The following is a 26885-nucleotide window of genomic DNA, read 5'->3' on the forward strand; positions in this document are numbered from 1 at the left end:
AGTGTAAAAGCTGCTCTTTAGTCGACACACTGTTCTGCTCAACTTGTTCTCTCTTGTGTGTACCTCATTGTGTTTGTGTATGAGAGGGATCATGAGTGTTTACACAAAAGGATTGGGTTCATCTCTTAAGCATGCGAAAGAGCTTGTGTAACTTAACAGCAGTGGGTCACAGAGATGGCCCATTACCAAAGCAGTGTATACTGTAGATGTTCTTACTTCAGTAAGTTGAGATTGAGGTTCCCTACGCAGGATTTGATCTTGTTCTGAGCCTCCAGATGGTTCATGCCATCAGTGTTGATGCCATCGATGGACAGAACAAGATCTCCAACAGCGATGCCCGCTTTAGCAGCCTTCCCTCCATCAATCAGCTGAAAAACAATAAAAACACAGGTAAAAATCACACAGCCATACAAACAGAATCCACAAGTACAAGGTCCAAACATTTATTTATTTTTTATTTTTTTTAGTTGAAATTGTAAGTCAGTCAGTACCTTGTTAATAGGACACAGCAAGTCATTTATGAAGTATTTGTTGAAAATTCTGATTATACATAGAGGAGAATCCATCAACATATATATTAATGCAGATAATGTAACATCTGCCTTGCAGTGCATTTAACATAAGAGTCATTATTAAAGGTGAAGTGTGCCAGGAACTGCATAAATTATTACTTGTTTTCAATCAAGTTTTAAATAGTAACTTATTAAATTAAATCAGTTCAATATTTTATTTATGTAAATTATATGCCACTTTGCCCATGTCACTTTATATGTGTATGTGTGTGTATAATGTACAGTATAGTAATACATGATAGATACAGTATATAAACACACAAATACTGTATTTTATATAATTTTTTTTATTTGGAATTATACATTTTTTTTATTTCTACTCATTTTATGTCGACACAAGCACCAAGTGAAATTGCTTGTGCTTTTCTGCTAAAGTCTTTGTAAAATCTTCTACTTCACATTTAAATTCTATTGTTATCTGTTTGACAACTGTTAAATTATACAATGAATGTCACAAACTGATTGACAAAATAGCACCTTAAAAAGTCAGAGTAATGAGATACTAAGTTAAAATAACAATATAGTCAAGGCAAAAAACTTCTGTAAATTGTGAAATACAAATCAAATACTGTAAAAGTCACCAGAAGAAGACATACGTAGGCTACAATTTTGAACTTGGGTAAAATTTCACTGTGAAAGCTTTGGGAAATAAAAAGAGGTTATCCAACAAGACAGCATGACAGAGATCAAAGGGAATGAGAATTTATTACAGCCTAAGTTTTCTACAATAAACAACTTAATGCTGCAACAGGATAAATGTTCAAGTTTACTGGAAAAAGTCTAATTCAAACAGTGTAAATCAAAAATGCCATCCCTACAAACATTTACATTTGTGTATTTGGCAGACACTGTTCTCCGAAGTGACTTATAGTACATTTACTGTATGTGTTCCTTGGGAATTGAATCTGTGAACTTAGCGTTGCACTACAGCAACAAAACGAAATTGAAGCCAGGAGTGGCTGGGCTAATTCAAACAGAATTAAAGATAACTCTGAAATCACAGCCTGACAGTAGAGCGGGGCTGCAAATCACGAGATCTCCTGCTGAACTGCTCTGGAGTTTATATTGCAATCCACTTTCAAACTTAAACCACTCAAGTGCTCTTCAATTAATAAAATTATCTTACATAAACAGAAACATACGCTGTCAGAGCACGGATAGAAGACATATGCTCTCATGTGCGCTTAACTGTCTGTTATATGAGGCACTGTAAATACATTTGAGACTATTTGTTTTATTAACTCATCACAATCCTGCATCAGATCTATTTCTACTGCATTTTGTCATGTTATTATAGTTTACAAAAACTAAAACTAAAACTAAAACTAAATGAAAACATTTTTGTTACTGAAACGAAATGTTCGAAAAACTGAAACTTACAAATACATCTTCAAGACTCCAAAACGAACTCTTTTTTGATAACAGCATATTATGAAATTTAAAAACCTTTATTAAACATGTAAATTCCACTATAACTATGACCCCATTTCCACCTGGGATTAAGTTGCATTTTGGGTGATCCGATCACATGTGGTCAGTGATAAATACACATCTAAACGGGGTCTAAAAGGTTTTGTAATTGGATCACAAAACCGCATACAAATGTGGTCAAAAACGCATGTGACCACATCGCATTTGAGGTGTAAACACTAATCTGTCCTGTATCCGTCCCAGCAGCGGCGAAGTGCCATCCCTCACCTGTCAATCAACAGCTGTGCTAAAACAAGAGTTTAAACTGCCGTTTATGAGCGGCTTTAAAAGGAAATAAAAGAAAGAACAATTTGAAAATAAAAATAAAAGTTAAAGTAAACATTTCTAAACTATCATAACCCTGTGCTGCACCACTTCAAACTGAACAGAAGACAGAAGATGATTTTAAAAAGCAAGAACCTGGTCAAAAACACACTTAATTAAGAAGTGACTGTTTGCACTAGGTGTAAATAGCACTGTGACGAGGAGGAGGGCATGGCCGGGCCGCGGGGACGCACGGGTTCACAGGACGGGCAAGGATGAGGCGGGAACTGGCAGAACAGTCAACATAATTTTAATGACATAACTGAACTTAAACAAACATAAACACACAGCACACACGCAGCGGCCGCGTGCGTCTCTCTCTCTCCCGAACTGGCGCCTCCGGCTCATCTTTATCCCCCTCCCGGCTGATTAGGACAATTCAGCGCCGGGCGTGCGTCCTCACGGTCCGGCCACGCCCTCCTCCTTGTCACAAGCACCTGCCACACAGCACCACTTTTTGCACTCCAATAGTCTGGTGGAAACACAAAAATTAAAGGTGTGGGGTGTAACGGCGATGTGGATGTGATTTTATGCGGACGACCCGGGTTCGATTCCGCTTTTTGTCACAAATTTTCCCATCCTGTTTCCTATCTCAACTTTTAATATTTCCTTTTATACTACTTAGAATTATAAATAAAAACAAATATAAAGGTTGATTTCCTGGCAGTGATTTGGTCATTGTAAGGTTTGATCGGGGTAAATTAACCATGGTTTTACTATAGTAATATGGTAGTAATCGTGTTTTTTGGTGGAATCCACAATTTATCTGCAATTCACCATGGTGTTACTACAGTAATATGGTGTTAATAAAGTAATCATGATTAATTTTGTGGTAACTATGATTTTACTGGTGATACTATGGTTTCTGCAGTAAAACTAAGATACATTTTTGTAAGGGCAGGTTAGGGTTTGCTGTAAATAAACACAAACACACTGCAGTGATGCCACTATACTGTATGTTAGTATTTAATAAGTGCAATAAGACACTATTTGCCCTTCGTGCAAATTTTTTTTTTTGCTATTTACACTTAGTGCAAATAGCCTCTGCCTATAAAATATGCACCATTGCTGGATTACAAGAACACAAAAGCACACTTGCGATTCACATGCTCTTTGATTCCTGTCATAACTTCTGTTTCCACTGGAGAATAAACACAAATAAAACACACCGCGCATCTGAGAGCAATTACCAAGCAACAGCACCCAAAAACAGGCCGAGTACAACACGGATGCTGTTTTTCACGAGACCACAATTGTGGACAAAGTAAAACAAAAAGCCAATTTGGAGATGGTAATAAAATAATTAATTCTTAAACATGGGTTTTGGGTTTGTTTTGTCCGTGATCATGTGTGGTTGTAAAAGCTTCTAGGATTTTCTCATTAATGCACTACAGAACATACAGCATGTTAGTCTTTGATTTAGATCAGTTACAAAACAGATGTATGTTGTACCCTCAAGGTGAACAGTGGACAGAGTATCTAGTACACACTATAAACACACATATTAAACACATTTGAAGCAGGAAGTGTACGGAAGAAAGTTCAAAGACAGGAAATGGAAGGCATATTAGAAGAACAAATCTGATGGACAAACAGAGTGTATGTGTGTGTGTACGTATGTACACATGTTTAATGGATGGGGTCAGGTCAGTTTTGTATTGTTACCAGACTTTTCATGGTTCTGATAAGCACTCCTCTGTAGGGCAAAGAAAACCACTGCTTTCATCTTAACTGCAGCTAATGCAATGAGGTGGGCATAATGTGAATTTATTAATCCCTTTCCATCTTGCCCATGCTTTCAGTTCAGCACTCCCGCCTCTCGCTGCTCCGTGCGCATTTACAGAGAATCTCTGTACACTTTTGAAAATAAGAAAATCACAATTCGCTCAACGGTGCTTTGACATCGTGTCGGAACATCCTCAAAGCATACTCATTTGTTCTGGTGGCCATATGTATCTTCATTGATTTTAGGTGGGCGACTTCCGGTGACATCACTGAACTGATGGCAGCTTGAAATATCGGGCTCAAGTCCATACAAGGCAAAAACAAAAGAAGCAATTACAATCTGGGAAATCAGAGAGAGGAGAAGCGCGAGGCCAGGACACCGAGACGCCATTATATGTCGGCTCGGAGGACACCGTGCTGGAGTGGGGCGGGTGTAGGCAAGCTGGAGGAGACAGTTAGCTTGGCAATGATTCTCCACGAATTGCGTGACTTTAGGAGAGACAATTCAAATCAGCTAAAATAAATCAGAGAGGACATCCAAAATACTAACGACAAGCTAGAAGAAGCTGAGGAACGAATCGTGGGTTTGGAGGAGAGATCGCAAAACACGGAGCGTGTATTGACCGAGGTACTGAAGCTTCAGACGCAGTTGGAAGCTTCAAGTCACCGGGCCCAGATGGTTTTATCGCCGAATGGTATAAATCCCTTGGAGAATCACTGTCCCCAATGTTACTGGCCACCTTTAATTGGATATTAAAAGGCGGGGAGCCCCCCTGGTTCATCAAACCAGACCTGTCTGACAAGCTTAACAGTGCCCAAAACCCCTCTAAAACCACCAAACCAGACCAGCCTGACTATCTGAAAAGTGCCCAAAACCCCTCTGAAATGATTAAACCAGACCAGTCTGACTAGCTTAACAGTGCCCAAAACCCCTCTAAAACCACCATACCAGACCAGCCTGACTATCTGAAAAGTGCCCCAAACCTCTCTAAATCCATCAAACCAAACCAGTATGACTAGCTTAACAGTGCCCAAAATCTCTCTAAAACCACCAAACCAGACCAGCCTGACTATATGAAAAGTCCCCCAAACCACTCTTAAACCATAAATCCAGACCTGTCTGACAAGCTTAACAGTGCCAAAAGCCCCTCTAAAACCACCAAACCAGACCAGCCTGACTATCTGAAAGTCCCCCAAACCACTTTAAAATCATCAAACCAGACCAGTCTGACAAGCTAAAAAGTGGCCGAAACCCCTCTAAAACCTCCAAACCTAGTCAAACCTAATCAGTCTGACTAGCTTAAAAGTGGCCAAAACTCTCTAAAACCATCAAACCAGACCAGCCTGTCTAGGCTGAAAAGTGACTAAAAACCATCAAACCAGACCAGCTTGACTATCTGAAAAGTGCCCCAAACCCCTCTAAACCATCAAACCAGACCAGTCTGACTAGCTTAACAGTGCCCAAAACCCCTCTAAAACCACCAAACCAGACAGCCTGACTATCTGAAAAGTGCCCAAACCCCCTCTAAAACCATCAAACTAGAACAGCCTGTCTAGGCTGAAAAGTGGCCAAAACCCCTCTAAAGCCATCAAACCAGACCAGTCTGACTATCTGAAAAGTGCCCAAACCCCCTCTAAAACCATCAAACTAGACCAGCCTGACCAGGCTGAAAAGTACATTTCAGAATGCTGCTTTCTGCAAAACCCCGGAATAAGCCATTTTCAGAATACGCATAAGCGCATGTTAATGTGGTCAAAGTCTTGATAGAATGAAAGATATACAGTATATGGAATAAAAGATATAGAAGTGAAACACCAAACCGTTGAACTATGTTGGTAACGATGGAACCTGCGACCATAGTTGGCTAACAATGTTTTTGGGAAACACACACCTGACCAATCTGTATGCTGAAAAGTGGCTAAAACCCTTACCCTCTATAAAAACATCAAACCATACCAGTTTGACTAGCTTAAAAGTAACCAAAACCCTCTAAAACCATCAAACCAGACCAGCCTGACTAGGATGAAAAGTAGCCAAACCCTTTGAAAACTATTAAACCCGACCAGTCTGATCAGGCTGTAAAGTGGCCAAAACCCCTTGAAAACCAAACCAGTCTGACCAGGCTGAAAAGTACCACTTATCCCTCAAAAACCATCACACTAGACCAGCCTGGCTTGGGTAAAAAGTGCCCAAAACCACTCCAAAACCAGACCAGTCTGACCAGCTAAAAAAGTGCCCAAAACACCTCTAAAACCAGCAAACCAGACAAACCGGACCAGCTAAAAAAGTGCCCAAACACCTCTAAAACCACCAAACTAGACCAACCTGACCAGGATGGGAATCATCTAAGAGCAGGAAACCAGCTTAGGCTGGTTTAAGCTGGTTATTTCAGCAGAGAAGGGCCACTAAAGCAAGCATTTGCATAAATTGTATTCTTTATGGTCAGTTTTCTCTTTCAGGTCAAGGACTGTCATCACAGAACAGAGTCTTTATGAGCTTGTTAGTAAAAGTTAGTCAAACTTTATAAGTCAATATACTTGATTGGTAACACTAAAATCTAAATTAATGGCACAGACAACTGAATTTAACTCTAACATCCCCTTTGAGAACTGTGAGTATTAATAAAATAACAGGGAGTTTAAAAATGACGTACATGATTTGTATTGTGTGTTTTAAAGACTTGTTCACTTGTGGTGTGACGGTGGTTTAAAAAGTTGAGACACCACGTTAGTAATTAGAGGGTTGCAAGAATGGTGTTTGGCATCATTGATGTCATACCCAAACCTTTTCCGCCTACAATTAATTAACAAAGTGGTAAAATACCGAAATCCATTTGAAGGTTAATCAGTCAAAAGCAGATCTTTATTCCAGAACATATGATACATAGTTTTACATAGCATAGATGAAGCATAGTTTAAAGACGTAACATTTTTCAGACTCTCAAGTCATCAAAAGTGACGTGAATCACCAAGAATCACAAATTGTTTCCATGAGATGGATAAAACAGAAGATCAGGGCTTGAACACAATCCATCCACATATAAACTGTTCAAATTGTTATTCATTTTAAATTTATTCCAGGAATAGCACTGATTTTAAATCAAACACTTTTGATGACAGAGGTCAATCTGCACAAAACAGCAACAGATCTGCATGGATTCAGTTTGGCAGGATGATGGAGAGATGAGAAGACAAACAGAGAAAGAGAGAGTAAACTATAATGGTGTATCAAATTCCTCTCTGCTCATTAGAAACACATGCATGTCTAGAACACAGGATTTACACTGGAGAGGAATCGTGCTGAGAGACTATCTGTCTCACACACATACTGTATATACTGTATGTATGCACATGATCACACACATTGTCATGCTGGCTCTAGCGATTTGCAGCGACAAAGCAACCAAAAGTTTTTCATTTTTGATGTTGGAGATTTAAGGACATGAGCGACAGCGACCGTTGACGATGCTTCAAAACATTTTTGCATCCTTCTGCACTGTTTTGTACTAGTCTTCTGTGTAAACAGGGGCGTCATGCACCTATTTTTTTTTTAGGGGGAACCAAGGTCAACAACAGTATTGCACTCACTTTTTTAATAAAACAATTACATCTTCAGCTGTTTGCTTACAAATGCGAATCAGTAATAGTTGCATTTGGTTTCATTTTTTGAAGCGGAGTGCATCTTCATGTCTGACATCTTCAGGCAATTTTACGTCACTTTTTCGATCTTGCCACCTCTTTTGTGCAGGCACTTTCCATACACGACATGAGAAAAACCACCTTTCGTTACTTAAAGTTTTAATAATGACTGGAAAGTAGAGGATTCCCACTGAAATAAGATAATAAGCCACTGCTTTCTCTAACCTCCTGAGGCCCCTGCATGACTGCTGTGTGCATTTTCCATTCCATCATGCAAAAAAAAATAACATTATTTTTTTGGATCAAACAGTTTTCCTAAACATGTATGTCCACATATGTGGACAATGAGACTAAGTTGTGAAATTTTAAATTATACCAAGCTATAGAAATTCAGTTTTTTTAATAAATTGTTTATTATGTTTCCAGGAGTATTGGTTATTCTTTTTTTTCTTTTTTTTTTAGACATTACAGACATTGCATCAGAATTTAGCATAAATAATTCTGATTCAAAGTAATGTCCAGCATCATCCAATCACTGCCAACCATGTTAAAATATAATGATACATTATAAATTCTGAATTTATGTACTGATTACCATTGTCCCATGTCTGCCAAACATGTTGAGTGGTCCAAACATCATCTGCAGCCTGACAATGAACTTCAGATAGCAAGTTTGTATTGAATGCACTTAGCTGCATAGAGAGCTATAGGATGCTCCCTTGCTCCCTATTTAGTGAATGACTTAACCTCCAGTGTCTGCACTGGTCTCAAAACAGTTTGAAATGCACCTTATTTTCATCCTAACTCCACATAAAGCCTCTGAAGCAACATTTTCCAGTTTTTGGATGCATACATTAATTCTCAATGTGATAATGCACAGTAAATATAGGATATTTTAACTGAAACTAAGCATACAGTGTGTTTAACAGCCTGCCGTTTTGCGATAAATCGTGCAAATTTTAAACATGGTATATCGAATGAACCTAGAGACTCTAATCTTTTGACTTAAACAGGTTTCAATGTAAAATTTGAATTAGGTTTCTTCCCAGATGTAGTTTTGTTGGCGTTTCAACCAAACACAAACTCCTCTGCGATCGCCGCCATGTTTTATTGTCACATGACTCCGTGTGTGTAAACTTTATCCCTTTACTGACAGCACAGAATCTCCTGAACTGAGATCAGTCGGTTTAAATTCAATTAAATTATGCATTGCATATAGCGGAGCCAAAATACAACATCCACGCATGTGGACGCGGGGTCGCACGAGGTTGAACTTGATGAAAAGAGAGTGTAAAGGCACCGCAAAACCTGTCAACCGCATTTCAGCACCAAAGGAAATGAACAGTGTCCGATCAAACAAAAACATAGATAAAATATATCAGACTAAAACCTGACTGACTGTTCCACAGAGATCAGATGTAGTTGGCAAGAGTTAACTGCAATGAAGTTGATGCAATTATTGAGTTTTTATTACCATAACACCTCATTTTCCTTTGGTGCTGGACCTTCCCCGTGAGCCCAATTTCAGAAGCAGCCACGGGAAATGTGACTCGATTGGACTGACAAAATATAGACATGTTATTAAAGATTTCTGCCACAGACACTATTTTTTATATGCAATAATCATTTAATTTAATTATCGAAGGAACTTATATGCTTTTGGAATTTCAAATAATCCATTCAAAATCCACTTGGCTCAAAAATCTAAGCCTCAGTCTGAATGGGCATGATGCCTCTGTGTGTAAACGTGCTAAACAGACGTTTTTGACAGTTGCGCCATGTCTCGCTGTATTTACAGCATTTCGACAGCGTGTGAAGTTAAAAGAACTTCAACTTTTAAAAACGCATCTCGAGACACCTGCGTTCTGTGTTATTTGATGTGCTGCATCCAGTGTTAATCTCATTGTGACGAGGAGGAGGGCGTGGTAGTATGTTGTGAATAGCCTGTTTGAGCTGTGTGAGCTGAAAGAGTTGAACACCTGTTCAGTGAACTTTACTAATAGTTAATTACCTCACTCAAACACATCCTGTATATGTGACATTAATCAGCTATATCTTTAGCATAAATGAATGAAGCGCATGAACAGGTGTACTTGAACTAAGTTATGCGCTAGTCAGAATATGCTGTGAACAAGGTTTGAAATTAACACCCGCCAACCCGCCAACCCGCCAAATGCGGGTAAAAATCGGCAGTGGCGGGTAACTCTTCCCAGTCACTTTGGCGGGTGTCCTTTTCAGGGTTTTTCCTGCACTGAAAATTCTATGCATGTCAGGCGACTCGGAGCTGCCGGTGAAGCAAATGTAATAATATTCATGCCTCTTATAACTTACATGCGCTTTTGTGCAGAGCGAATGAAGCATGCTTTCGAGCGAACTGCCGTAGAGCACATTATGCTGGGTGTCCACTGGTGCATGGTAAGCGAAGTGAAGCGAGAGATTTCAGTGCATTCCAATTGGCGCCGAACGCCACGCTCGCAAGGTGGATTCTCATCGGAATGAATTGAATACAGTGGGCACGTACGGTCAGCGTGCTCCAGAGCGAAACTTGCGTGATTCAGTCGGGCTTTGCTCGATATCAGGGCAGCAGAGAACATTCTAGTATAAATCTCTATATGGAGGAAACCAAACCCCACAAACTGCTAGACATCCCCTTCATTATAAACAGCACTGATGAGGTAAAAAGGAAACAAACAATACACATGTTCAGTTTTTAAAATACACATCATCCTTACTAAATTGTTTTGGTATTTGGTAATCTTTTACTAAAAGTGTTTTTTCCTGCACTAACTGGTATATTGTATACATTCCTATTTAATCTATTAGAGTGAATCTATTAGGATGAGGAGGAGCCCTCCATGGTCTTACGGTAATGGCCTTATTATTACAAATGCCACTGTTAAACAATGAATTATGGACAAATTATTGACTGATTTTCCTCCTGTTCTAAATTTCCATTACATAGGTTACTTAAATCAGGTTTGTGTCCTGTTAAACTAATATCATTCTTGTTCGAATAATGTCCAAACAAATGCATGCAGTTACAGCCTCAGTTACCTTCTTTACTTTTTGCTACACGGGGGATTTTGGCTAGTGAAAATGTTGAGTGGCTAGTGACTTTGGAAACTATTAGACACAGTGGCTGGTGAGCCAAAAAGTCAATTTAAAACCCTGGTTGTGAATATGCCATTTAATTAAAAACATGCTATAACGCGATATCTTTAACCGCCTAAATGTGAGAAATTCACAGCAGAGTAGCTAATAGTAGCTTATGCTTCAGTATATTCATTATTTGCTCTTTATATGCTTTTATTTCAGGAGCTTAGGTTATCAGTACAGTAATATTTAATTTGTTTGATACATATTTAAATAATTCTAAGCAGTTTATACATTTTTTTTTAAATATTTAAAGATTTGGTTAAAGTTTGGTCTATATAAGTTTTTGTTTTTATGTTTTTGTCATTTCGCACAATGTCGTAAACGATGTTATTTTTGTCCATTAATTATATGCCATTTAAGTCAGTAAAATTTACTAAAATTAACAGATATGACATGATGAAATACTGACTAAATAAAGGACATTTGCGTCAAATGACAAAAATGATGACTAAAATAAAAAACTGTAAAAAATAAATTCAAACTGGCCGCGTCTAGCTATTATTAACGCGAGAGCGCATTCTGTCTGAACGCCCCCGAGTTGGCAGTTCTTGGCCATATTCTCAAAAGTGGGCCAAACTTTAGGCTGATACGCAGGGGCGGACTGGCCATAGGGAGAACCTTGTCTTTTCACGAAACGGGGCCGAACGGGCCACGATAAGCTGAAACGGGCCGCAAAACAGCCCACAAGTGGATATGCCGAAGGGGGCCGTGATTTGCAGAAGCGGACAGGGAAATCCATGCCCTACGGGGTTGGCAAAACGACTTTTGGGCCGGTTTTTATTTCAAATCCGATTTATCTTCCCAGTCCGCCCCTGCTGATATGTCAAACGTCATTAAAATAGAACTAAAAATAGTATACATAAAGTCTCATCCCTGCATTATTCTCTCTATCCATCTCTCTCTTGCCCTACATGTTTAATTTCCCAATCACACATCACAAATATAAACTTAACAGCGCAATAAAACAGTTGTTGACTTTACACAGAGTAACCGTGATGTCATCCCGTATACAAATAGCCTGCTGTTACAGCATCAGTGGTTTTATTGTTTCTGTAAGAACAGAAGCTCTATTCAACTTTACAAATGTCCCTCAGAGACACACTGGCCCAATGCAGCTAAACTAGGTGCATTCATTAACTTTAATCTAAACATACATAAACTAGCTGTGAATACACATAAAAAGCTTAATGTGTATGTCTTAGGTACAAAGCGAGTGCTTTCAATCATAACTCATTCTGTGTATAGAGCTTAGTCCAAACAGTTCTGATATTTTAAAAAGTCATTACGGAGAGAAATGGTGTTGTAGTATTGAGATGAACTGTCTGAGACAAAGACCACTTGCTTTATCAGGCGTTACGTAAAACAGATCAAGGCAAATAATAATGTAATTTTGAGTAAAGCCATGAGTTTGGAAAGCCAGACAGAGGGGCTTTTAATTCGGCTGTGGGCAGAATGAATGGTGCTGCTTGTTTCCTGTCCATGTCACATTCAGGTGTGGAATCTTACAGGTGGTTTCAAGTAGATTAATAGGTAAAACTGTAAGCATAATCTGCTGACATCTATTTTTCCACACATGTACCTTTATTTGCATACTCCAAACATTAAGATTGTTCTAGAAAAAGGCCTCTCAGTAAAACACATGCATAGCATGCTTCATGCATCCTGTACAATCTTGAAAGCCATGCCATTAAAAAATCAGCACAATGATTTTTTACATCATATCAGTTTCCATGAGTAGTAGCAGAGTTATCTTCATTAAACTGTAATGTTTTCCCAGAAGAGGCATTTAAATGGATCCTACTGATGAGCTTTAAATAATGTTTACTTCATTACGATGTGTGTACGTGTGTGTTTGTGTATGTGTGTATGCGTTTCTATAAAATTGACATAAACAACTTGCTCGATGTTTAAATAACGTGAGTGTGAATATAATGCCTCCATAATACGGAACAGCCCTGTTGCCGAGCCCTCTTAAAACAACTACACAATAGCATGTCATTTAGAGAAGGCAAGAAAGTTAAAATATCATTGCATTAAAATGGCAATCTAAACTACTTCCAAGAATACAATGTTGTTACCATGGTCTCTAATAAAAAAATTTAAAAAACATGGTGTCTATATAGTGCATGTCCAAAAATGGTACTATTTTGTGAATGCAGATAGAATAAAGAGGGAAACTGACATTGATGCAGAACACACTCCCTACTAAAATAACCAGCATGTAGCGGCAGCTCTAAACCACAGCTTTATAAAGCCTAGTTTAGACCAGACCCCTATATTAAATCCCACCATAAACCATAAACCAGAACTTAGAATATTAAATCTCTTTAAAGCTGGCAGGGGTAAAGCAGAGTCTACAGGCTGGTCTGATCCAGTCCTGCCAAATTTCTCATGTCCCACTGCTTTTCACACAAAACACAAATCTCAGACATTCCCACATCCAAGCCCAACACACTTCCTCCAAACAATTATTTACAGTCTAAAGCTGTCACAGCGCCTATTCCATCCGAATTCAATAGACGAGTAAAAACACTCAAAGAAAAATTGTGTCTGCAACTCAAAGGATGTTGCCAGAAAAGCTTAGGCTAATCCTCAGAGCTGAACCACTTGCCTGCTGTTGAACTCTGAAAAAGCAGCTAATTTTATCATTGGATGAACTGGAACATTCTTTTCTATCTTATCATCGACTAAAATTTTATCACCCACACACTCTTACAGGGATGATGTCATGAGAATGGGTAGACTGAACTTGAACGGACAGGTCTGTTTGGTGAAAAGAGTAGTTAGCTACACGACAAGACACTCATAATTTAGAGTAGTTAAACTACAGTCACGCTACCCTTTTGAAAGAGTTGTTAGCTACAAGACAAGCTACTCATAACTGGAAAAAGTTAAACTAGTCAAGCTTCCCTTATGAAAGGATAGTTAGCTACAAGACAAGCTACTCGTTATTTAAAGTAGTTAAACTACAGTCAATGTACCCTTTTGAAAGAGTAGTTAGCAACACAACAAGATACTCATAAAGTAGTTAAACTACAGTCACACTACCCTTAAGAAGGGTAGTTAGCTACACAACAAGCTACTCATAACTGGAAAAAGTTAAACTAGTCAAGCTACCCTTTTGAAGAGTAATTAGCTACAAGACAAGCTACTTATAATTTATAGTTAAACTAGTCACGCTACCCTTTTGTAAGAGTAAGTAGCTACACCACAAGCTACTCATAACTGGAAAAAGTTAAACTAGTCACACTACCCTTTTGAAACAATAGTTAGCTACACGACAATATAACCATAATTTAAAGAAGTTAAACTACAATCATACTTGTGGCAGCAGCCATATCACCCTGTAGCTCAAGACCAGTTGCCCACTGAAGCTAAGCAGGGTTGAGCCTGACCAGTACCTGGATGGGAGAACTAAGGTTGCTGCTGGAAGAAGTATTAGGGAGGCCAGCAGGGGGTGTGTCCTAATACCCCAGTATAGTGACAGGGATATTATACTGTAAAAATGCCCATCTGTTGGATGAGATGTTAAATGGAGTTTCTGACTCTCTGTGGTCATTAAAAATCCCAGGGCACATCTCAGTGTCCTGGCCAGATTACCCCCATTGGCCCTTCTTAATCATGGCCTCCTAATAATCCCCATCCATTAATTGGCTCTATAACTCTACTCTACTCTCTCCTCTCCACCAATAGCTGGTGTGGGGTGAGTGTACTGGTGCACTATGGCTGCTGTGACATCCAGGTGGATTCTGCACACTGGTGGTGGTTGACGAGATTCCTGTTCACTGTGTAAAGTGCTTTGAGTGTAGTGTCAGAAAAGTGCTATATAAATGTAACATTCATACCCTTTTGAAGTAGTTAGCTACACTTCAATATACTTGTAATTTAAAGTAGTTAAACTACAGTCACACTACCCTTAAGAAGGGTAGTTAGCTACACAACAAGCTACTCATAACTGGAAAAACTTAAACTAGTCAAGCTTCCCTTATGAAAGAGTTAGCTACAAGACAACCTACTCATAATTTAAAGTAGTTAAACAACAGTCCATCTGCCCTTTTGAAAGAGTAGTTAGCTGTAATTAGCAGTGCAAATTGCTAACAGGAAGTAAATAACTTTCAGTATTTATCTGGCACAAATACTAATTAGGGTGACAGCATTAAACTTGAACACTATAAATGTACACATAAAAAATAATAATAATAAAACACAATAAATTATATAACAAATTGCTACTAAAAAGGTGACAGTATGTGGAGAAGATACTTCTAGGAATACTGTTTCACAGATTTTTAAACCAGATAACTGAAGTTAACCATTGAATCAAACTTCTTAACATTACTTGAGAGATAGAGGCATTCTAGGAGAACATGATACTGCCTCAGCGTTTTGTCACGCTACACCATGTTTGTTGGAAAAACATAGTTTTTCCAGCTAGTGATTGAGCTCCCTGTTTTTATTGAGGATTTAAATGCAATTGAAATAACATCTTTTACTGAGTGCAAGTAATGTCTGTACTGGGATCTAAGAGAGCTCTCACTCAGTTGATAAAATAATATCACTGGCTTCCAGTCAGCACAGAACATTCTGTCTACTCAGGGTCACCCCCTGAGTGTTTCACCGCTGATATACGGAGGACTCCCATATGTGATATCGTAATTTCAGCCAAATCACAAGGATATTCCAGCTAATACAGGTAGTTAACAACCACTTTCATATAGAACCACTTTTCACAATCCATTTTCATGGACATTTTTTTTTCCTTGAACATCCTGTTATACTCTGAAATATTTGTCACATTTTGGAAGTAAATGAGTTGCAAATACTGTTTCATGTTGACTTGAAGGAAGACCAACAGACAGACAGGAAAGAAGGAAGGACAGACAGACAGATAGATAGACAGGAAGGAAGGAAGGAGGGGAGTAGGAAGGATGAAAGAAGGGAGGAAAGACAGACAGGCAAACAGGAAGGAAGGAACACATACAGACAGACAGATAGGAAGGAAGGAAGGAAGGAAGACTGCCAGATAGACAGACAGACAGACCGACAGACAGACAGACAGATAGGAAGGAAGGAAGAAAGCAAGGAAGAAGGAAGGAGGAAGAGGAGGACATACAGACCGATAGACAGGAGGGAAGGAAGTAGGAAGGATGATGGGAGGGAGGAAAGACAGACAGACAGGAAGCAAGGCAGACAGGAAGTAAGAAAGGAAGCAAGACAGGAAGGAAGGCAGACAGGAAGTAAGAAAGGAAGCAAGGCAGACAGACAGACAGGAAAGAAGGAAGGCATACAGACAGACAGACAGTAAGAAAGGAAGGACAAAAATGAAGGAAAACAGGAAGGAAGACAGACAGACAGACAGAAAGAAGAAATAAAGAAAGCATACTCATTGTAAAACATTAAAGCTAACTCCACAACTTGGAGACACTGAGACTTGTAGCACATAGAATGTGGGAATATGTCATAGGAGGACAGAGGAGGAGTTAAGGAAGGAGGAGGAGCCTGGAGAGGGGGAGGGAAAGAACGAGAGAGGCAGGGAAAATCAATCAGAGGGTCATTTACATCAATCCTCTGCCAGATGGCATTGTGGGAATAGCTGTCATACATTGGCAGCCCAAACGTGTGTGGCAAAAGTGAATTTGAGTGTGTGTGTGTTTGAGAGCAAGAGATAGAGAGATAGAGAGTGTGGAAGACTCATTAAGAAATAAAAAGCATGAACAGGTGGAAAGGAAAGGTTACATAGATCACTTAACAGATATTTAGTCATGAACGTAATGCTGGACTCCAAAGCAAATGAAGAAAATAGACAAAAGGAAGATCTAAAAAAAAAGATCATTTAAATGGATAGTTCACCCAAAAATGAACATTGTGTCATCATTCACTCACCCTCATGTTGTTTGACTGTTCTGTGAAACACAAAAGGAGATTTCACTTTCACCATTCACTTCTATTGCATCTTTTCTCTACTCAGTAAAAGTGAATGGTGACAAACGCCATATCTCCTTGAATGTTCCAGAGAAGACAGACCATCTGTACCCTTTGAACAACAAGGGTACAGATGGTCTGTGTGTGTGTGTTTGTGTGTGTGTGTGTGTGTGTGTTGGGGGGGTTAATTCTCATGTTTGAATGACTGTGTACTTGTGTAGGGTGTAAATGTGTATTATACGGGGACGTACTTACCCGTGAAATGGTGAGGGGCATGTTAAAGTCTTTTCCCCCCTGCAGTCTGAAGCCCCAGGGGGCCGGACCCTGTAATACCACACTGTAGTTACCACTCATGGCTGTCTGATATAAAGCACACCCTCAAGAGTGTCTGCCACACACTTATAAACTCCTCACAGAACTCTCTAGAAAGATAGAGAAAGAGACAAAAATGTTCAGTAAAGATATTGTTGAAAGAGAAAATGTGAGTTGTGCTAGCCTGTGCCAACCTCTCTGCGCCGATGCATGGATGTCACTATGCAATTAAGGTGCTCTGAATGGTTTTTAATGTGTTGCTATGAAGTTGCTAGGTTGTTCTAGGTGGTTGCTATGTGTTTACACACTGGCTCAAGTGAAGAGCACACCTCCATGTCTGATATTCTGGTCTCTAGATACCGCTCGGGTCCCTCCATCAATCAGTCTGTGATTTTTTCAGCCTATTTTATTATATATATTTATTATTTATTATTATTTAAATATAACTATTTAATCATAATATATTAAATTACTGTTTTTGAGGGGCTCTCTCAGCAAATATTTATAAATGTGATTAATTGTGATTAATTAATCAGTATACCATGTAATTAATTTGATTAAAACAATTTTTATCGATTGACAGCCCTAGTTAAAATGTATCACCTTTTTGATGGCATTAGATAGCATTGTTTGAGGAACAATGTGAAAAGTACATTTTTATAAACTGATAACCTGCCATTTTACTCGTGATTTGTGTGAAAGTGAATAAAAGTAATTGTTGTTGTAGCACCTCAAGTGTTCATTTCACAAGGAAACTGCCGCGATATGTAAAGCAAGCCACGTAAAAATAATGTTGCAACAAATTAGCTATAGTTACGTAATTCTACGAGACCAGGTTGGATTTTTTTCGCCCATGTGATTATCCAACAGGTAAAAGTCAGTTAAAGTCACTCAGAAAAGTTACGTTAAAAGTTAAATTATCAAAACATGAAGTCACATGACAACACAAGATGGCACCAGTTTCAGTGAATATGATGTGCAAATTTGAAAATTTCAGTGATTTATCTCGAAACAGCACACTGTTAATCACAATGTCCTCATACGAGGACACTGGGACTTTATTTATGAAAAACCCAAGACTTGAAAGCTGGAAAATGCTGCCTTTTGAGGCTGTATATGGAGGTAGGATGAATACAGCTGCCTATAGCTTTCCTATGCAGCCAAATGCATTCACTCCTGACATCAGGTTAGGAGTTCCATTCCAGTTTGCAGATGACATTTGGCACAGATCGACATGATTGGCAGGACTATGTTTAACAGTACATAGATTCAGAAATGATGAGGCTACAGTGCTACAGCACTGGCAACCACTTGTTTGTTTGACAATGCAGAGAGAGAACATTGTTATTTTTTTGCCAAAGTAGAGAAAAACATTGTAAGAAAAAAACTGATACACTAAGCTGACTTTCTGTAGCTTGGTATTAATTTAAAAAAATTCCAAAATATAGACCTGCTGTCCCCATATGAGGACTTTTAAGAAATTGCTGTTTGCATGGTTATCAGGTGCTACTTGTTACAAATCATAAAGGTCAATAGAAAATGGAAAATGCAATACTTAGGGTTAGGGACTTCTAAAGTGGTATAAATGCATACACATTTTAAAGGAAATGCTTAGTGTAATTTCAGTTAAGATTAATTTGGATGTATGAGACTTTGTCAAATATAAATACACATAATTAAACAAACAGTTCTCACATAATACAATATCAAAGTTACAGTGCTTTCACATGCCAAATAATTAGTTTAATCATTAACATATCCAAGTAAATATTCTGCATATTTTAATCAGAATACCCAAGCAACAACAATATAATTCATCAAGACATATGAGATTTACCTTTTAGAAAAGCAACACTCCTGACAATAACAAACCCCTAATTCTCTGCAGCACAATACAGAAAGATGACAGGTCTAAGGTCCCACACAAACTGACCCACAACGAGGGCAGATTGTGCATTAATACCCATCTATAAGAGGGTGTGTGTGTTTTGGGGGTTGGGCAGGGGGTTGCTAGGATTACACACTGATATTTTAAGAACAGACCCTCAACGTGCTGCCAAACATGATGGAGGAACCAACATAAAGCCACTAAAACAAAAAAACAAAAGGTTCTGAGATTAGATTATGAGGATCAGACACTGGAATGTTCCATGGGTCAGACAGTGTCTCTATGTTTTGAGGGGATCACTTTAGTCATCCAGTATCTCTATCTGCTGCTCATATTTTCCAATAATTCACCATGGGAAAACAAGTGAGGCTTCTATAAACATTGGAGAAGAGAAGAGATCTAAACTTAATCCATACTGTCATCATGCATTGTTCACAAATCTTTTCATCAGATATCAGTTTGACAAAATTGACAATCATAGTAATGTTACTATTGTATATACAATGTTATACCATACAGCGTTGATTGTGTCTGGCTACTGTTGCATTGCAAAAAATAAATACATTAATTAATAAATACAAATAAATAAATAAGCATTATTAAAACAAGATAAATAGATTATAAAAAATAAAATAAAAATAACACTGCAAAACATGTCTTTAATATAGGTGTTTAGATCTATCTATACACTGATCAGCCACAACATTAAAGCCACCTGTCTAATATCGTGTAGGTCCCCCTCGTGCCGCCAAAACAGCTCTGACCTGCCGAGGCATGGACTCCACAAGACCTCTGAAGGTGTCCTGTGGTATCTGGCACCAAGACATTAGCAGCAGATCCTTTAAGCCCTGTAAGTTGCGAGGTGGGGCCTCCATGGATCAGACTTGTTGGTCCAGCACATCCCATAGATGCTCAATCGGATTGAGATCTGGGGAATTTGGAGGCCAAGTCAACACCTTGAACTCTTTGTCATGTTCCTCAAACCATTCCTAAACTATTTTTGCAGTGTGGCAGGGTGCATTATCCTGCTGAAAGAGGCCACTGCCATCAGGGAATATCGTTGCCATGAAGGGGAGTACGTGGTCTGCAACAATCTTTAGGTAGGCGGTACGTGTCAAAGTAAAATCTACATAAATGCCAGGACCCAAGGTTTCTGAGCATCACATTGCCTCTGGCTGGCCTGCCTTCTTCCCATGGCGCATCCTGCTGCCATCTCTTCCCCAGGTAAACGACGCACACACACCCGGCCATCCACATGATCTAAAAGACAACATGATTCATCAGACCAGGCCACTTTCTTCCATTGCTCCATGGTCCAGTTCTGACGCTCACGTGCCGATTATAGGCGCCTTCGGCAGTGGACAGGAGTCAGCATGGGCACTCTGACCGGTCTACAGCTACGCAGCCCCATACGCAGCAAGCTGTGATGCACTGTGTTCTGACACCTTTCTATCACGGCCAGCATTACGTTTTTCAGCAATTTGTGTTACACTTCTGTGGGATTGGACCAGACAGGCTAGCCTTCGCTCCCCATGCGCATCAATGAGCCTTGGATGCCCATGACCCTGTCACCGGTTCACCGGTTGTCCTTCCTTGGACCACTTTTGGTAGGTACCAACCACTGCATACCAGGAACACCCCACAAGACCTGCCGTTTTGGAGATGCTCTGACCCAGCCGTCTAGCCATCACAATATGGCTCTTGTCAAAGTCGCTCAGATCCTTACGCTTGCCCATTTTTCCTGCTTCCAACACATGAAATTCAAGAACTGACTGTTCACTTGCTGCCTAATATATCCCATCCCTTGACAGCCGCCATTGTAATGAGATAATAAATGTTATTCACTTCATCTGTCAGTGGTTTTAATGTTGTGGCTAATCAGTGTATATCTATCTACCTACAGTATCCATCTATCCATCCATCTATCTCTCTTTTTCTTCTCTATCTGTCCATCCATCCATCCATCTCTCTTTCTTTTCTATCTATCTCTCTATTTATCTATCTATCTTTATTTTTTCTATTTGTTTATCTAACTATCTGTCCATCCATCCATCTATCTCTCTCTGTCTTTTCTATCTATCTATTTGTCCATCTCTCTCATTCTTTTCTATCTATCTATCTATCTTCACACAAGTAATGGCGATAGAAATATACATCGGATGTTGTCTTTTAGAAAATATGTCTCAATTATTGGCATGCTGCCTTTCAAAACAGCAGACGGGCGAAATGAGAAGCCAGTGTTGAGAGGAAGGGGATATGAGCTCATACCTGGACAATAGACAGGTGAGTTTCTAATCACATATCCAGACACACACACACACAAATATTATAAATATACACTGTACAAAATTACATGTATTTGTGTACTGTAAAAAAAATGAAGAAATTGCTCATCAAGCAAAGCCTGCATATAAAGAGAAACCATAAGGTCTGCCCTTGGGCGGTCAGGGAATCACTGACTGTGTGTGTGTTGAGTGAGGGGTCTGTCCCATATCTGACTTAGATCTTATAGCAATAGTTTAAAATGCATCACTCTCCATGTGTTTTGCCTCTTAACAACACACACACACACACACACACACACACACACACACACACAGAGAAATCCCTCTCTAATGACACAGAAGAGCAGCAATGTTTAATAAGGTAAAAGTAAATGACATGTGATAAATGATATATGCAAACACACACAATAGAGCATTGAAACCCCTGCTGTGTAGTGGCAGTAAGTAGCTTTAGGCTTCAATGAAAACAGCTGAGACCAAAAACAGAACAATACATACTGCATGTTTAAGTGTGTGTGTGTGTGTGTGTGTGTGTGTGTACATGTTTATACTACATTGTGGGGACCAAATGTTCCCGCAATGTAACCTCCTCATGGTCGTGATTAGTGGTTCTCGCTCTCATTGGGGTGTGTGGTAAGCTGTGCATGGATAGCGGAGAGTAGCATGAGCCTCCCATGCTGTGAGTCTCTGTGGTGTCATGCACAGCGAGCCACGTGTTACGATGCGCGGATTGACTGCCTCAGAAGTGGAGGCAACTGAGACTTGTCCTCCGCCAAACGGATTGAGGTGAGTAACCGTGCCACCACGAGGACCTACTAAGTAGTGAGAATTGGGCATTCCAAATTGGGAGAAAAGGGTATATTAAAAAAAATTACGTTTCTGTGAGGGTTAGGTTTAGGGGTAGGGTTAGGGTATAGAAATTATCATTAGATCTGTATAAAATCCATAAAATGCATGGAAGTCTATGGAGAGTCCCCACAATGTTATAAAAACAAGTTTGTGTGTGTGTGTGTGTGTGTGTGTGTGTTCTCATAATAGCTGTCGGATGAAGTGCCTTTGTGGTTTACAGTTTTCTCAAACAACAGGTCCATTATTTTTTAAATCCAGTGACTTATAGAAGACACTATAAGGTTTTAGCATTGAGATTATCTGATTCATTACATGCTGATTTCACTTTAACAACACTATTAAAGTATGTGCTAAAAATAAATAATGAAATGGTGTCTGTACATTTGAGCATGCTGACAGTGTGTATTTTGAACATTAAAATGGTTTATGGGCATACTTAGTCATTTAAAATGTACTAATATATCATGAAATCACACAGGCTATATATACTTCCATTTTATAAATGGCAAATTACTTTTAAGTTATTTCTCTTATACACTGCATCTCTAATGCATGTGCTCATTTAGATTAGGGGGTGTGGACAGACACTGACGCCAGCTTGCATAACACATGACATCCCCCATTGTCCATATGGGGCCACCTTTATAAAGCAATAATACATTATGGCTCCTATATGACGATCAAATGTGCATTGCTTTCACTGCTGATTTCAGTTTATCCCACAATTTTCTAAAGAAGGTCTTAATCATTTGGTTATTACTAAGCAACTTTTTATAATTTAAAGATAACCATAACATGTCAACACAATTTAACTCTGCAGATCAACTATTATGATTTAACGCAACCTGACTGTTTATCAAACCTAATATAATTTATGAAAAACCACAAAAATAAAAATGTATTTACTTGCTTTAGTTGTTGAGTAAACACGTGAACAAGGTAAACACACACACACACACACACACACACACACACACACACAAACACACAGGTAAGAGTCAACAGTATAATGTAGGTATATTTATTCTGAAGGCAAGGGTATTTATCGTAACTGTCATGTTGGGGCAAGTTGTCACATTTTTTATGTTGGATTTTTATATAATTCATAAGTTTCCATTTCTATAGACTAAAACAATGGTTTCATCTTTTTGTAGGTTAACTTTTACACTTTTGTTGTTCCCAGAATTGTTTTGTGGTTGCACTGTTTACAATTTGCTGTAAATGTAAAGCTTAGCCAGTAATACATGATACATGAATTATGTACAGAATGCTTTTAAAACTTCGCTATTTTATATTTTAAAAAAATGTATCCTTCTCACATCAGTGTAAATAATGACAGCTTTACCCCATATATAGACGTTTGACAACACGCCCCAGTCTCCCCTTATAGTAAAGAAGTACTAATGAAATTAATCAATTTAAACACATAACTTTGGTATTTAACTCTGGTCCTACGCCAGTTTAAACCATTCAATTAACTTGCACTTACCTGTGTGCAAATGTCTGGATGAGTTGCGCTTGTCCCGTTGCGGTGCGTCTGTGTTTTGTTTGGACTGCGCTGCATTCGAGTGAAGGGACGCAGGATTAATGTTCCCTCCGCTGGTGACGTCATAAAGACAGGGGCCAGACATGCTCCCGTATTCCCAATCAATTTTGTTTCATTTTGTATGAACGCCACAATGCAAGTTTTGATTTCTTTTTTACTACCGTTATGTAGCCTAAAAAATAAATACAATAAAAAACTAGGCATATGATGCAATTTGTTGTTTATAAAAATGATCAGTATTATGTGGTCCTGGCAAATAATAATAATAATAATCTGAAAAAAATAAATACAAATAAAATAGGCATATGATGCAATATGTTTATACAAACGATCAATATTATATTTCCTGACAAAACTTTCTGAAATAAAATTAAATAGACATATGAGTCAATTTGTAGTTTATACAAATTATCAATATTTTGCTTTCCTGGCAAAAAGTTCTGAAGTAAAATAAAAAAAATAAAAAAAGGGCATATGATGCAATTTTTTGTTCATAAAAAAATTATCAATATTATATTGCCCTGGCAAAAAGTTCTGCAGTAAAATAAATGAAAAAATAAATAGGCATATGATGCAATTTGTTGTTTCTAAAAATTATCTATACTTTGCTGTCCTGGCAAAAAATTAATAAATAAATAAATAAATAAAAGAAAAGAAAATATGCAACAATAAAAAATTCAAACATGCATATAATGCAATTTGTTGTTTATAAAAAAATATCAAAATTATTTTATCCTGGCATAATGTTCTGCAATAAAATAAATTAATAAAGGAATATGATGCAATTTGTTGTTTATAAAAATGATCAATATTATGCGGTCCTGGCAAAAAAATTATAATAATAATCTGAAAAAAAAACTAAATAAAAACTAAAATAGGCATATGATGCAATATGTTTATAAAAGTCATCAGTATTATATTGTCCTGACAAAACTTTCTGCAATAAAATAAAATAAAATAGATATATGATGCACTTTGTAGTTTATAAAAATTATGAATATATTGCTGTCCTGGCAAAAAATTCTGCAGTAAAATAAACAAAAAATAAAACAGACATTTGATGCAATTTTTTGTTCATAAAAATTATCAATATTATATTGTCCTGGCAAAAAGTTCTTCAGTAAAATAAATGCAAAAATAAATAGGCATATGATGCAATTTTGTTTAGAAAAATTATCAATATTTTGCTGTCCTGGCAAAAAATAAAAAATAATAATAATAATTCAAACATGCATATAATGCAATTTGCTGTTTATAAAAAATATAAAAAATTATATTATCCTGGCATAACATTCTGCAATAAAATAAATGAATATAGGCATATGATGCAATTTGTTGTTTATAAAAATGATCAATATTATGCGGTCCTGGCAATAAAATTATAATAATAATCTGCAAAAAAAAAACAAAATAAAAAAATAAAATAGGCATATGATGCAATATGTTTATAAAAATTATCAATATTATACTGTCCTGGCAAAAAAAAATTCTGTGATAAAAATAAATAAATAAAATAAATAAATAAAATAAAAAACATGAATGCAATGCAATTTGTTGTTTATTTTAAAAAAATATGATGTCATATGATGAAAATAGTTGTTCATAAAAAAAAATTATCAATATTATATTTTCCTAGCAAAAAGTTCTGAAATAAAATAAAATAAAAATCAGACAATAATAAAATCAAAATTAAAGAAAAATAAACGAGCAGTTAAAAAGCCATTTTCCCGATATTAATAAAAGAAGTCAAAGATTATTTTTCAAAACTCAAAAATAATTTAATAAGTGTAACCCAATGGTGTCAAATTGACTTAGTTATATGAAATCATATTTTGAATTCAATAAAAAAACAGTTCATGTAGATGTTACCATATGAGCACATTCAAGGTTACCTGACAAAACATTTTACAGTGTTGCTTAAAAATGTAAGCGCTGTGGTCTGACTGCTGACATGTACAAGTCAGATTTAAAATAAGTAAAATAGTATTTTAAACCCATGTAACATAAGGTTAATAAGCGAAGGGTGCAGGTGTAACTTGTGTGAGGAACAAATGTGTGGAGGTCCAGGTGTAGAGTGATACTGTCATACTGAATCACTCAGGTGTGCATTAAAAAATGATGTCACCCAACAAATCTCACCTTCACAGAAGCCTTACATTCATTACAGTATGACAGAGCAATCATACAGACCACATGTGGCTTTCCCCTTCCATCACCAGTACAGCAGCTTATAGAAAAACTAGACACTGTTTAAACACTCATGTGTTATACAACAGTTAGAATAGCAATACAGACAGTCTAAAAGCATACACATTGATCTTAAAGGGATCTAAGTGTAAACACAGACCGTAGGACTGCATAAAGAAGCTATTATTAGCATTTGAACAGAGAATGGAGATCAGATCAATGATGTACTCTAGTCCAAACTATCTTCTGTTTTCCAAACAGCTAATGCAGCTGTAAGCGTGAACCCTTCGGTCTGATCTGGGCTAATGCACTCATCTAGCAAAAGAGACAAATGAGGGGAATGATGTTTAGAAATAAATGTGCCCTAACAAAGGATAAATCTCTCAAAGGTTCGGGTTACTGGTAGTATGGGACGTGACAGTTAAGACAATGAAATTATACTATGTATCAAGTCAATACATTTAAGCTATACCACCAATTAAACTAAGAGAACTGCAAGTCATGAAAATGAGTTTATGCCTTATAAAAGATGAGTTTAATGACAGGTACTGCAGCGTCCTCTGTTGGATGAACGCACAAATCGCATTTGTAAGCAATTTTCCTCTAAAGTCCCTGTGAAATCAAAATGAAAGTTTTGCTGCTTTAAGTCTATATTTATTCCATTTAAGGTCATCAGTATGGTAGTGTACTCCCAAATGCTGACAAAATACTTTTCAGAAGATAGCATTTAAAATCAGCAGTCTCTCTCTTTCAGCTTGACAGACCAAGGCAGTCATGATGACACAAAGTGCCTGAGAAACTTTGTCCAATCAAATGCTTTCTAGAATGAGGACACTCCCTCCCCCTAGCGTGTCTGACTGTGTTCTAACTTGCGCTGATCATGCCTTCGCAGGGTACTTCGAAAGGAGCACAATCCATGCTGTAGGGTCAATTCCAAACAGATTTTCCAATAAGAATCACTTAAAAATTAGATTTGACTTACCATTATCTCCTTTCAGCCTTCTGAAGCT

The 26885-nt window shown here is 37.8% G+C and overlaps 1 protein-coding gene across 4 annotated transcripts in view; it reads right to left on the minus strand.

Moving 5' to 3' along the window:
• LOC127420132 (PDZ and LIM domain protein 5-like) overlaps positions 1 to 23716 on the minus strand; it is a 71381-nt gene extending 47665 nt beyond the window's left edge. For 3 of the 4 annotated variants that reach the window (XM_051662192.1, XM_051662185.1, XM_051662166.1), the window contains exons 1-3: positions 18958 to 19055; positions 17064 to 17230; positions 217 to 368 (exon numbers count right to left, since the gene is read on the minus strand). In XM_051662192.1, coding sequence (XP_051518152.1) covers positions 217 to 368; positions 17064 to 17162 — 251 coding nt within the window. In that variant the 5' untranslated portion in view covers positions 17163 to 17230; positions 18958 to 19055. Of the gene's footprint in view, positions 1 to 216; positions 369 to 17063; positions 17231 to 18957; positions 19056 to 23631 lie in introns of those variants that run through there. The other variant, XM_051662176.1, reaches the window with a different exon arrangement.
• Between the last annotated feature and the right edge of the window lie 3169 nt (positions 23717 to 26885).

The sequence above is a fragment of the Myxocyprinus asiaticus genome, chromosome 3, assembly GCF_019703515.2.
Source record: "Myxocyprinus asiaticus isolate MX2 ecotype Aquarium Trade chromosome 3, UBuf_Myxa_2, whole genome shotgun sequence".
In the NCBI taxonomy this organism is placed as follows: Eukaryota; Metazoa; Chordata; class Actinopteri; order Cypriniformes; family Catostomidae; genus Myxocyprinus; species Myxocyprinus asiaticus.